Source organism: Oryctolagus cuniculus, chromosome 18, assembly GCF_051225735.1.
Source record: "Oryctolagus cuniculus isolate XC-2025 breed Fujian yellow rabbit chromosome 18, ASM5122573v1, whole genome shotgun sequence".
In the NCBI taxonomy this organism is placed as follows: Eukaryota; Metazoa; Chordata; class Mammalia; order Lagomorpha; family Leporidae; genus Oryctolagus; species Oryctolagus cuniculus.
Genome location: NC_142884.1, coordinates 42,423,013 through 42,436,568, shown reverse-complemented (window position 1 = coordinate 42,436,568; position 13,556 = coordinate 42,423,013). Strand labels below are relative to the sequence as shown.

At 41.5% G+C, this 13,556-nt stretch overlaps 1 protein-coding gene across 2 annotated transcripts in view; it reads right to left on the bottom strand.

Annotated features, from left to right (window-relative positions):
• The window catches only part of LONP2 (lon peptidase 2, peroxisomal), a 107,762-nt gene that overhangs the window by 87,554 nt on the left and 6,652 nt on the right, over window positions 1-13,556 (bottom strand). For both annotated transcript variants that reach the window (XR_016224841.1, XM_002721344.6), the window contains exons 2-6: window positions 12,224-12,458; window positions 10,270-10,401; window positions 8,032-8,154; window positions 4,744-4,907; window positions 2,729-2,823 (exon numbers count right to left, since the gene is read on the bottom strand). Coding sequence is in view for 1 of the 2 variants with exons in the window: in XM_002721344.6 (XP_002721390.3) it covers window positions 2,729-2,823; window positions 4,744-4,907; window positions 8,032-8,154; window positions 10,270-10,401; window positions 12,224-12,458 (749 nt within the window). In the remaining variant the exon portion in view is untranslated. The remainder of the gene's footprint in view (window positions 1-2,728; window positions 2,824-4,743; window positions 4,908-8,031; window positions 8,155-10,269; window positions 10,402-12,223; window positions 12,459-13,556) is intronic.

Genomic DNA, 13,556 nt, shown 5'->3' with positions numbered 1-13,556 from the left:
GCCACAGCAGAGAGCTGGCCTGGAAGAGGAGCAACCGGGACAGAATCTGGCACCCAACCAGGACTAGAACCCGGTATGCTGGCGCCGCAGGTGGAGGATTAGCCTAGTGAGCCACAGCACCGGCCACATTTTTTTTTTTTTAATACTCAAATTTAACATCATGAAACCTGGTATGTGTGGCACATTTTCTGTGGGGCATAAATAGTTATCTTAGGACAAACATTTTTAAAATCTCTAGCATTTTTTTAAATGTAAAAAATTTGCAAATTTCATTTCTGACAAGGTGTTAATATTCAAAATACAAGGAATATACAACTCAATAGCAAGAAATCACTTAGTTCAAGTGAAAAATGAGCAAAGGACCTAATTAGAGATTTCTGCAATGAAGACACACAGATGGCCAACAGCTGTAAGAAGGGGTACTCAACATCATAATCATCACAGAAATGCAAACCAAAACTAAACCACCATTATGATGGCTGTGATTACATAAAGAAAGGATAACAAGTGATGGTGAGGATGTGGAAAACAAAACCCTTATACACTGGCTGTTGGAATGCAAATTGGCACAGTCCATTTTATTTTTTAAAAAATATTTATTTATTTATTTATTTATTTTGAAAGAGTTACATATATAGAGAGAGATATCAGATCTGCTGGTTGACTCCCCAGATAGATGTGATGGCCAAGGCTGGCCCAGGGTGAAGCCAGGAGCCAGGAGCTTCATGTGAGTCTCCCACACAGGTGGCAAGGACCCAAACAACTGGGCCATTTTTCATTGCTTTTTCTAGGGCATCAGCAGGAAGCTAGATCGGAAACGGAGCAGCCGGGACAGGAACCGGTACCCATAGGGGATACAGGAGTCAGGCAATGGCTGTACCTGCCATGCCATAATGCCAGCCCTGGAACAGCTCAATTTTCAACAACATGAAGATTAATCAAAAAATTTAAAATAGAGGCATAGAGACATCTGGCATAGTAGTTGTCACTTGGGACATCTGTATCCTATATCACAGTGCGTGGGTTCAAGGCCAATCTCTGCCCCTGATTCCAGCTTCCTGCTAACATATACCCTGGCAGCAGGTAATGGCTCAAGTGGATGAGTCCCTGCCACCTATGTGGAAGACCTGGATTGAGTTCCTGACTCCTGGCATCAGAGTTAAGCAAAGGATGGGAGAAGTCTGTCTCTCTCTGTGTGTGTCTGTCTTTCAAATAAACACACAAACTTTTTAAAAATTAAAATGAGACTTACCATATGATCTGGCAATTCCACTTCAGTGTATAAGGCTGAAAGAATTGAAATCAGGATCTCAAAAAGATACATGAACTCCCATGTCCACTACAGCATTATTAGCAACAGCCAAGAATGGATACAACCTCAATGTCTGCTGACAAATGAATAACGAAAATGTGTGGGGTGTGTGTGTGTGTATTATGCAGCTTGTACTTTGTGACAACGTGGGTGAGGGTATTATGCTAAATAAAATAAGCCAGACACAGAAAGACACATAGGGTATGTTTTCACTTATAGTCGAATGTAAAACAGTCAAACTGATATAGAAGAAAACAGAGGGCTGGCGCTGTGGCGCAGTGGGTTAACAACCTGGCCTGATGTGCCGGGATCCCATATGGGCGCCGGTTCTAGTCCCAGCTGCCCCTCTTCCCATCCAGCTCTCTGCTATGGCCTGGGAAAGCAGTAGAAGATGGCCCAAGTGCTTGGGCCCCTGTACCCTCGTGGGAGACCCGAAGAAGCTTCTGGCTCCTGGCTTCAGAGCGGCGCAGCTTCATCCATTGCGGCCATTTGGGGAGTGAACCAACGGACGGAAGATCTCTCTCTCTGCCTCTACTCTCTCTGTGTAACTCTTTCAAATAAATAAATAAATCTTAAAAAAAAAAAAAAAAAAAAAAAAAGGCCGGCATCATGGCTCACTTGGCTAATCCTCCACCTGCAGGGCTGGCACCCGGGGTTCTAGTCCCGGTTGGGGTACTGGGTACTAGTCCCAGTTGCTCCTCTTCCAGTCCAGCTCTCTGCTGTGGCCGGGAGGGCAGAGGAAGATGACCCAAGTGCTTGGGTCCCTGCACCCGCATGGGAGATCGGGACGAAGTACTGGGCTCCTGGTTTCGGATTGGTGCAGCGCCGGCCTTGGCGGCCATTAGGGGAGTGAACCAACAGAAGGAAGACCTTTCTCTCTGTCTCTCTCTCACTGTCTATAACTCTACCTGTCAAATAAAAAAAAAAAAAAAAAAAAAAAGAAGAAGAAGAAAAAGAAACAGAATAATGGCTTCCAGGGACTGAAAGAAATGGAGAGATTATAAAAAGAGATTTACACAAGGTAAATAAGCTATGGAGAAGTACTATATTGCATACTGTCTATAGCTAACAATAGTGTTTTGCATTTTCAGCGTATATCTTAAGTATATCTTACCACCAGCAACACTGCACAAACAAAAAAGTCATTAATAACAATAAAAGGTGTGGAAGGTGATGGGAGGTGTTCATGACCCTCATGGTGGAGACAGCTTCTGGAGTGTAAAACTCATTGTATTGTAATCATTAAATATGTACATATGTTCATATGCCAGTAATACCTCAATAAAATGATTTTTAAAACTATTACTAAAAACTAATGTAACTGTAAGATAATCAATATAAAATTTGAAATGAGAATTTATATGACCTTTCTGAGTGACAATTTGACTGCAAAAAGGTGTGATTTTGTTGGCTCACCAGTAGTACTTTTATTCCAAGGAAGTTCCACCATAAGTTCCAAATAATTTCTAGTTAGAGCATATTCTGGCATTGACTGAGGCATTTTTTTGAGCCTGTGGAGAAAAAGTACACAGCAAATGTGGTAAAGAACACACATTCTGTAACAGAATAATTAAATACATCTTCCTTTCTTAGCTAGATATATTATGCATACAAGGTACTTCAAAAAGTTCATGGAAAATGGAATTAAATGATGTTCATTTTGGTGTAAAAAATGTGAAATCCATGCAATTGCCACAAGCTTCTTGAAGTTAGCTCCTATTTGGTTAAATAAATCTGAAAAAGCTTTGAAACATCTGATTAATAAAAAGTCTACTTGGTTTTATAATATATTTATTTTGCTTGTAATGCATTTATTTTGTTATAATAAAGATAACTACAAACTGGGGAAGTGGGAGACGCAGAGAGAGGATCTCAAGTTAACACACATCTGCTGATTTACTTACCACAGTAAGATTCAGGTGCCTAACTATGCATAACATAATTATTACATATTTTTGTATCAGAGATGAGGTCTGGTCCTAAAAGCAAACTAACATCAGATATGTCATAAAAAATGCAACTTCTATAATACAAGGCACTGCTTAACGAAGTGTTCTGCACATAACAAATATTCTACATTTACTAACCAATGTCAGAATTAGCATAAAATACTCCTTGGAGTGGGCATTTGGTTTAAAAGTTAAGACAAGCATTAATACACCTTTATACCACATAGAAATACCTGGTTTTGATTACAAGTTCCAGCTCCTAACTCCAACTTCCTACTAACGGAGACCCTGGGAGGCAGCCATAATGGCTCAAATAATTAGCTTCCTACCATTCACGGGGCAGACCTGACTTGGGCCTGGACATGATGGCCATCTGGGGAGTGAACCAGCAGATGGGAGAATGTTCACTCACTCTCTCCTCTGTCCCTCAAAAATAAACATAAATAAATATAAATAAACATTTCCTGATGCTCTTAACTGTGAACCTCAGGAAGTCAAACTATTAACCATGCAAGCAGATTCATCATAATTTACTAATATATGCAATACAGTTCTAAAGTCAAAAGTATGCAAAGGAAAAAATGGCTTTGAATTTATCCCTGAGGTTGTTCAGAAAATACAATCAATCCATACATCCTGTTCGGTCATTCAGATTTATCTATACTTTGTACAAAAAGAAATCCATAATGCCTCCCCTCTGGAGTTTAAATCCAAAGAATTAAACAGTGATATGTAAAGAACACAGTGAACAAACATGTCTAAACAAAGTATGATCCATTTTTTTACACAATGAAAAGGCAGTCACAAGACTTATAACTTTTTTTTAAAGATTTATTTTATTTATTTGAAAGGCCGATTTATAGAGAGAGAGAGGAAGAGACAGAGGGAGAGAGGTCTTCCATCTGCTGGTTCACTCCCCAAATGGTCGCAACAGCCAGGGCTGGGCCAAGCTGAAGCCAGGAACTTCTTTCAGGTCTGCCATGTGGGTGCAGGGGCCCAAGCACTTGGGCCACCCTCCACTGCTTTCCCAGGCTCAGTAGCAGGGAGCTGGATTGGAAGTGGAGCAGTGGAGACTCAAATCGGCGCCCATATGGGATGCCGACACTGCAGGAGGTGGCTTGCCACAGCACTGGCCCCCAGCATTAGAACATCTGATAGCCCACTGCAGGCAGAAGAACTGGATCACTTATCTTCAGTATTTGAGAAAAAGGTTACTGAAAGTGTTATTAATTTAAAAGTACTAAGAATGTTTTAAGAATTAGATTCTGGTTGAGGAATAGAGAAGGAAAGGAACACATTCCACAGAACAAAGAAGGCGAGAATTAGGCAAGCCATAAAAGATTTAGCTATGCAAATATTAAGATCAGAGAATATGAAACAGATGACTCAGTTTCCAGTTTGTGATCAAATTTTCATGACCAAAATTTTACCACTACTAAGCAAAATGAAAGCACTAACTAATGAAAGCCCTCTATAACTTGCCTTTTTATCTCTTTGACGCAGACTTTATGGGCCTGCTCTGGCATACTGGATGTTCGTATCTTTTTCTCTAGCATGACAATATCATCATTGTCCTCATCCTCGTCCTCATCTTCTAAAGTACCTGGGATGTGTGTAATCCTCCTAATAGGGCGTATTGCCACCACCTAAAGCAGAAAGCAGAAGAGCAAAATCACATCAAAATAAATTGGACATGAAGTACCCACCTATCCACAAAGTTACAATTGATGCTGAATACACTTTTTCATAGCTACAGTGTTCATCTTTAGTTATTCAAGCTCAGAACAAAGAGGTAGCAGAATTTTATAAGTAGACCAACATAAGGTGGGCTTAATTTTCAGTAACATTTGCATGAGAAAAAAAAAATTCAAGGAACTGGTACTAAAAATAATTAAAACACCTACCTTCCTTTGAGCTACCATGATAGTCACTACTTTTTTTTTTTTTTTTTTTTTTTAAGGTTTGTTTATGCTATTTGATGGGCAGAGGGCAGAGTTAGAAAGAAAGAAAGAGAGAGAGAGAGAGATATGTTCTATTCTCTGGTTCACACCCCAGATGGCAGCAACTGTCAGGGCTGGGCTAGACTGCAGCCAGAAGCCAGACACTTGGGCCATCTTCCACTGTTTTTCCCAGGCCATGAGCAGAGAGCAGAATAGGAAGTGGATCAGCTGGGACTCAAACCAGTGCCCATATGTGATGCTGGTGTCACAGGCTGTAGCTTCACCCACTGTGCCACAATGCTGGCCCCAGCCACTAATTTCTTGATACACACTATTAGTTACCATTTGGTGGCTGGATAGATTCTTTTTACTTCTGACATTACAAAATTTCTCTTTGGCATCTCCAACCTTTCTACCACTGGCTCTATTCTGTCTTCAACACAGAGAAGTCTTCCTCCTTTCACAGCACTTCATCTCTCGTCAGGCTCCTTCCAGCTCACTATCACACCACTGACCTTCCTTCTTGTGACTTCTGCTGGCTTCTGCTTCTCCAGACAGTGGCCTAACCACCTCTTCCCCTTCCTCATCAACTCCAGTATTCAGTAAAGCTCTGGCTCCTTGGTCCAAGGTGCTGAAATTGTCCCTTAAAATCCAACACTGTCTTCTACGCCAAGGCAATGTTCTGTGTCACTATGACCTCTCGACCCTATTTAAAACTACACTACGGGGCCGGCGCCGTGGCTCACTAGGCTAATCCTCCGCCTTGTGGTGCCGGCACACCAGGTTCTAGTCCCGGTTGGGGTGCCAGATTCTGTCCTGGTTGCCCCTCTTCCAGGCCAGCTCTCTGCTGTGGCCAGGGAGTGCAGTGGAGGATGGCCCAAGTGCTTGGGCCCTGCACCCCATGGGAGACCAGGATAAGTACCTGGTTCCTGCCACCGGATCAGCGCGGTGCGCCGGCCGCAGAGCGCTGGCCACGGCAGCCATTGCAGGGTGAACCAATGGCAAAGGAAGACCTTTCTCTCTGTCTCTCTCTCTCACTGTCCACTCTGCCTGTCAAAAAAAACGAAAAACAAAAAACAAACAAAAAACACTACACTACATATTCTCAACTCATGAATCAACCCCAAACCTTACTGGACCAGTTGCACTAGTTGTCAATTTCAAAGCTTCCAGAAATTAATTTTCTTAACCTGTGGAATTTCTATTTAATATGTTCAGATAGAAAAAGTTTAAATCATAAGGCAGTCAATAAAAATGTATTTTACAAAAACCATAAATACTGTATATAGCACTTTTATTCTTACACATTAGTAGATAGAATTAGTATTTTAAAGTAGAAAATTGAAAATGAAAATCTCTTTAGTATATCAGTGATTTCACTGTTGTGACAAAAGCTCTTTTTAATGCATGTCCTCTGACTGTTAAAATAGCATTTTCAAAAATCAGTCAAGGAGATAACAAGCAGATGGTTTTAGATAAATTCTAAGTATTTCCCTCCAATTTCTACATTTTAAAATAATCACTTCTTGTTTGGTCACTTTCTCGAGCACTTCTGAACAACTTTCTCTTCCAACATTGGTGATCCTTTACTGATGACAAGCTGTAATCTACTGGGTCTCTCAATGCAGTGTGCATGAGCTTGTCTTTCCACGCAAAATGAATAACTGAGTCCCTGATATGATCTCAAGGCAAAAATAATTCAGATTTCTGGAGCTGGTTTTACGCAGCATGGTGGGCTGGAATACCACACCCAGCCTGGGGATGACTGCACCTCCCCCCTCCTCAGCCTACTGTGCCTCCTCCCACCCCACGAGGAGGAGTCCTGCATCTGCTCCCCTTCCTCTCCGATGGACTCTCTTTTGTGCGATGACCGTGGACTGGCTAAGCTGACTCTAAGCCTTCTATGTCAGGCAGGGATCTGGATCTCCACTAGGCTACAGAGGTCCTGTCCACAACCAGGATCTGCCTGATCTCACCTCTGCCCAGACAGAAACGATCGCCTCACCTGGCAGCTCCAAGGAGACCTCAGACAGACCTGATCACAAAGATAAACACTACGAACGGCAACGGACAAGAGAAGAATTACTTAGTAAATGAAGCTAGTCAAAAATATGCTATACAGGGACAAATGCAACTGCTATCTTCACCTCCTTAACAGAGCAAAGTGACTAGCATATGGGTTAAAGAGTTACGTGCCATAATATTCAACAAGTGAAAAGTAGAAAAAGCAAAAGGAAGGAAGGAAGGAAGGGGACTGAGGGAGAGAGAGGGGAGGGAGGGAAGTAAGGGCATCTCCTCAGACCTGTACCCATGAAATACATGAAATTTGTTCTCTTTACACTAACAAAAATAAAAATAAATAAATAAATAAAGAGGTAAGTGCCTTCCAAAAAACTCAACTATGGGAAAACTAAAGGGAAAGTGGACCTTTATCAGGTCAATAGAGGATGGACAACTCTAAGCTTACAAGACAGGAAAAGAGTAATGGAATGAAAACTGAACCATTTTCAAGTTAACATTTTAAAAATGTCAGCCAAACCATGGCACAACACTTAGCCTTCTTAGGAAATGCTCAATAAATATCCCTTCGGATCATTAACAAAACAAGTTCTACAGTGAGAAAATTGTCCCATGCTTTCAGCAGGGGTGCTCAGGTGCGGGGAGGACAGAGAACCTCCAGGCGGGGAATAGGGCTGGAGGGAAACGCCAAATTTCAGCACTAACTAGAGTGATAAAAGATAATGAGCTTTTTTTTCTTCATTTAATTTTTATCAAGAACTGAATCTCACTCCACAGAAACCTGAATAAATGGATTAAAAGCACTCTGTACCCGCTTGTCGTCGTCTTGCTTGGGTTTTCTGGTTTTCTGCAGCAGCTTCAGGCCTTCGATCTGCCTGACGAGCAGTGGGATAGTCATCTTGAACCGCTCCTCCAGGCTCACGGCATCTAAGATCTAAGGGCACAGCAGTCAGTTAAGGGCACTCTCTCAGAAACGTGCTCCAAGACAGCCAGCGGGGCATGACTGAAACTGTGTGAGAAAGAACACACAGAAAGCAGTTCCTATCAGAGCTCACAGCTTTCCTACGACTAACACAAGCAACCGGACTACATTCATCAGCAAGTTTGTTGGCAGTGAACAGGCCCCTTCACAAACCATGAATAAAGGACTTTGTTTTTTTTTGTTCCAAGAGCAAAAGCCACAGAGCTGATGTCCACTCTTCCTGGGAATTCTTCTCTTAAAGCCTGGAATGCACTTACATATTAGTGTAAGCAAATTCTAGGTTCAAAATATTCAATTTGGAGACTAGAAGCACACTCAATCAACCCCCTGCAGTGACTCCTGGAGTAACTGTGGCTCCCCACCCCCTCAGTGCGACACCCATGCTAACGGCCATGCTTGTAACAGGGGTCTCCGCAGCAACCCAGTCCACCCTCAGACAGCACGCCTGTGTCTATACCCAACCCGTTGTATCAGTTGTACTTGCCAACTATAACCACTGACTCCAACTATTAAATAAACTCATAAAAGGGGTGCTTCAATGAGGATAAACAAATTCACTAAGACAGATGGCATAAAAGCTACTATAAAAAAAACTATGCAAGAAAACATAATAGTCTGGGGATTAAGTCACGCAAATCTAGAATTCCATATTTGGATTATTTTTCTTTAAAAATCATCTCATTTTAAATAAACAGGAACTGAAAATCATAGATAATGCACCCTTGAAGTTATTTATATTACACAGAACATGCAGATTCTAATACAGCAGGCCCCCACACAAGGGGAAGGTCACGGCCCCACCTGTTTAGAAAATGGTGCAACAAAGCATTTTTACATATTAAGTTTAATATTTACCTTGCAAAATTATGATTTAACTTTTTCCATAAATTCACAAACTGCTAGTACTAACTATTTAAACAAAAAACTGCTTCTACAAATAAAATCTAAAACAACTTTAAAATCAATTTAAATGTAAGCTTTTAACTTCTTCCTTTTTTAAAAAACAGATTTGTTTATTTATTTGAAACAGAGAGAGAGAGAGAGAGAGAAACTGTCCACCCACTGTTTCACTCCCCTAATGTCTAAAAAAGCAAGGGCCAGGCAGATGCCAGGAGTCAGGAACCCCACTCAGGTCTCCCACATGGGTGGCAGGAATCCAAGTACTTGGGCCATCAGCTGCTGCCTCGAGGGCACATTAGCAGGAAGATACATCGGAAGGGTTAGAAGCCAGAACCTGAACTAGCAGGAATGCATGTATCCCAAGCACAGCTTGACCCACTGCATGACAACATCTACCCCTTGCCTACTTTTCTGAAGGTCAAATTTTAACTACTGATTATCTTGATCTAAATAGAAAGTGGGGGCAGGTATTTGGCTTAGGTTATTTAGGATACCTGTGTCCTATATCCTAACGCTTAGGTTTGAGTCCCTGATTTCAGCTTCCTGCTAATATGTACCCTGGAAGGCAACAGGAGATGGCCCAAGCACTTGTGTCCCTGCCACCCTAGTGAGAGACCTCACACTGAGTTCTAGGCTCCTGGCTTCATCCTGGCCCCGGATAAAGGGAGTGAATCAGTAGATGGGAGATCTCTGCCTCTCCCTTTCTGTGTACCTGTGTCTATCTGTCTTTAAAATAACTGAATACATAAAAGTTTATAAAAATTTATAAATAAAATATGACAAAGCAATTTGGCATTCAAGAAGCATACACTGGGGGCCAACGTTGTGGCATGGGGGTTAAGTCATTGCCTGCGATGCCAGCATCCCATAAGGGTGCTGGTTTGAGTCCCAGCTGCTCCACTTCCAATCCAGCTCCCTGCTAATGCACCTGGGAAAGCAGAGGAAAATGGCCCAAATGGTTGGGCCCCTGTACCCATGTGGGAGACGCAGAAGAAGCTCCAGTCTCCTGGCCTCGGCCTGACACAGCCCAGCCATTACGACCATTGGGGGAATGACCCAGCAGATGGAAAATCCCTCTCTCTGTCCCTCCCTCTCTCTCTGTAACTTTACCTTTCAAATAAATAAAAATAAATCTTAAAAAAAAAAAAAAGGAAAGGGACACTGTACCTGGAGCTTCTCTTTGTTGCTTGTTCGGATAATTGACGTCAGAATGTCTGGCAGAGCTTCCCTTGGAAGACTATCTAAAAGACGTCTCAATTTAGCAACTGCAGGGACAGACATGTCCAACATTTCAACCAACTAGAAGGGGGAAAAAAAGTCTTTTAAATGAAATCTGGCATTATTTGTGTATTTAAAAAAATCTGATTTCCAAATGGGTTTAATGTTTGGGTCTCAAGTGTTGGTTTTAAAGATCACTTATTAATACAGTCCAGGTAATTCACAGGACATGAAGGAAAAGAGTTACATTCAAACCGTCAATCAGAATGAAATGTAAAAAAAACTCACACACAAATACATGAGTGTATACATATGTGTAAACATAGATCTACATGTGTACACATACATAGGCCTGTGGTGAGGGCACTGAGAAAAGAGCACTAACAGTCTATGTAAATCAAATTTGAAGAAGGAAGAACAGTCACAGCAGAGAAACAGAAGGCAAAGCAGAGGCAGGAAAACTGTATGTGAAGCTGTCTGACAATCAGTGTGGCTAGAACCAAGGTGTCAGCAGAGGAACCGGAGCTGGGGGAAGACAAGGCTAGATAAGGCTAGTGTAAGCAGCAAAGGGGCTTCGGGTTACACCAAGCAGTTGAATTTTATCTTACAGCCACTGAAGTCCTTTTCTCAAAAGAAAGGCATGCCCCAAACTGGTTCTTTTGCTGTTGTTGTTATTGCTTTTTAAGAAAGCTCAGTGAACAGGTTGGGTTAACCAGAAGGTGATCAATTCTGAGGCTAGTGAAAGTCTATTCAGGAAAGTTATTAGATGTATGAAGCAAAATTCATAGTGATTTACTTCCCTTTTACAATATTTTAGTGTCCTTAAAAAATCTTACACATCTCAAAAGCTTCTGTAGATTCAAACGCAAAGTGGGAGGCGCTGAGGAGATGCATCTGATGGAAGCATGAAGACCCGCAGCAAGGAAAAGCAGTTCTCCCTGCCCCCACCTCCTTCACTCCCCAATAGTACATGCGCTGGCTCCAGCTCTCCAACTGAAGTGTCTTCAGAGCAAGTTCTCCTTTCAGCCCCTACCAAAGTTACAGCTCCAAATCTCCACTTTGCTCTTGTTGTTCACCACACCAGAAGTGTGTCACTTCAAATGACCCATCCAGTCCAAATACCATAGGCTGTGAACACTGGCCCCACACACTTTCCAATGATCAGTGGTTGTTCATAATCCAGATCTTCTGACACCATCTGATACTCACAGATCTGGTTATAGTCAGTGAATTATATCAACAGAAAAACAGGTGGCTATACTTTATAATACAATTTGAAAAGGTTTCATAAGGTCTGAAACAAAACAAGGTGGAGAGAAGAGCTTTCTGTTCCATGGAGTGGTGACGGAAAACCTCAGACCCAGAAGGAAAGAGTCAAACAAGCAAGGCATGCCTACAGCTGCAACCCTCCCTGCAGCCCAACTCCTTAATTTTTTAACCCTGGTTAAATGAGTCCACAATCAGTCTGCCAGGCTTAATCTTCCAGTTACTGCCAGGCACAATGTTGTCTTTTATTGTTGAAACAATATAATAATATAATTTGGACATTTTAGTGGCAAATGGCTTCTGTGAAGTATTATAATATTAAATGTCTAATACTTTCACAAGAAATGCATTAAATCATTAACTCTCTGGTGTGGAGACACTGGAAGTTACACAGAAAGCTCTAGAAATATGCATTAGAAAAACTTCAGAATGAACTGCCTAATATGTCCAGGAATGATTAGGATACAACCCCAGACCAAAAAAAAAAAAATTAAAATTAATATAGTATAAAATACTGTTAAATCATTTAAATGTATGCTGCCCTAAAATTTTGCTATTCACAAATACATCATATTGTAGGCCAGCAAAGGCACCAAAGAAAAAAAGAGTTTTAAGGAGAACAATACAAGCCACTCACTTGTACTGCATATTTGTAAAACTGCTCTGACAGCTCCCCCAGCTCCTCCCTTGCTTTATAGGTGCTGGGAAACTCCTCGAGGCGGTCCAGCTGCTCCACTTCAGCAATGGGGTACGGCTTCTCTTTTAAGACCTGGACAATTTGGAAGCGGCACAGCCCTGTAATCAGCAAAGTGTAATGTGGCTTGGGCCAGTTGCTGCCCACAACTTGAATTGCCAGTGCAGCTGTCCCAATCCTGAAAAACATACAAAACACTGGTGTTACCATCCTATGGTAGAACAGACACTACAGAGTAGGCTTTTCCAAGAAACTCATTAAAAATAAGGAAAGCTACAGTGTAACTGAACTGTTTCTGTTGAGTGTAGTGCCCAGTACATGGTCTGTTAAGTCACCACCAGCAGCTACCAGGCAAGGCATAGGACCTCACTGAAATTAACTCCTCTTTTGAAAATTAAGAACTCCCAAACATTTGGATTACTTAAAGTATAAAATGTAAGAGAAAAAGTAGTTAAAAATTATAGTTTGAATAAATTTTGACAAGCAGGAACAAAGTAATCTTGCACCAGAGTAAATATTAGCATTTTAAATAGATCTAAATACAAATAACATAAATTGATCCAAGAAATCCATTCCAATACCAATTTTTGCTACTAACAGTAAACCAATTATATAATTCATCAGTAAAACTTCTACATATCCACCTTTTCACAAACTGCCATCATGATCTGGGAATTAATACGCCCTTAGCATTAAAGTTGGGGCTAGATATTATAGACCATACACTGTCAACGGAGTGAGGAGAGCTAGACAAAGACCTACATCTCAAACTACAAACCTTGTGTCAAGTGGTAATCACCTCACCTCATAACAGTTGAAAATGTTTTATTTAAGTCTCAGCACAAAGATAAACATTCAGGAAATGCTTCCAGATCCCAAAATAAAATAACATGTTCTTGCCTCAACCATAAAAAGGGCAATAATTTCAGAAAAGAAACTAACATTAAAGTGACCAGGGCTTCAATACCCTAGGGAAATGGTCATCTAAGAATGCCGCACTCACTCATCTCAAACACACTAAATCACATACAAATATGCAATGTGGTATCAGAGGAAACTTTTTTTTCTTTTGAAAGACCGATTCATTTCAAAGGCAAATTGACAAAGAGAGATGGAGAGAGAGAGAGGGAGAGAGAGCGGGAGATCGATTGATCAGTCTTCCATCTATTGGTTCACTCCCCAAATGGCCGCAACAGCCAAGCCTGGACTAGGCTGAAGTCAGGAGCCCCAGCTGAGCCTCCCACATGGGTGGCAGGAGCCCAAGTACCTGGACCAT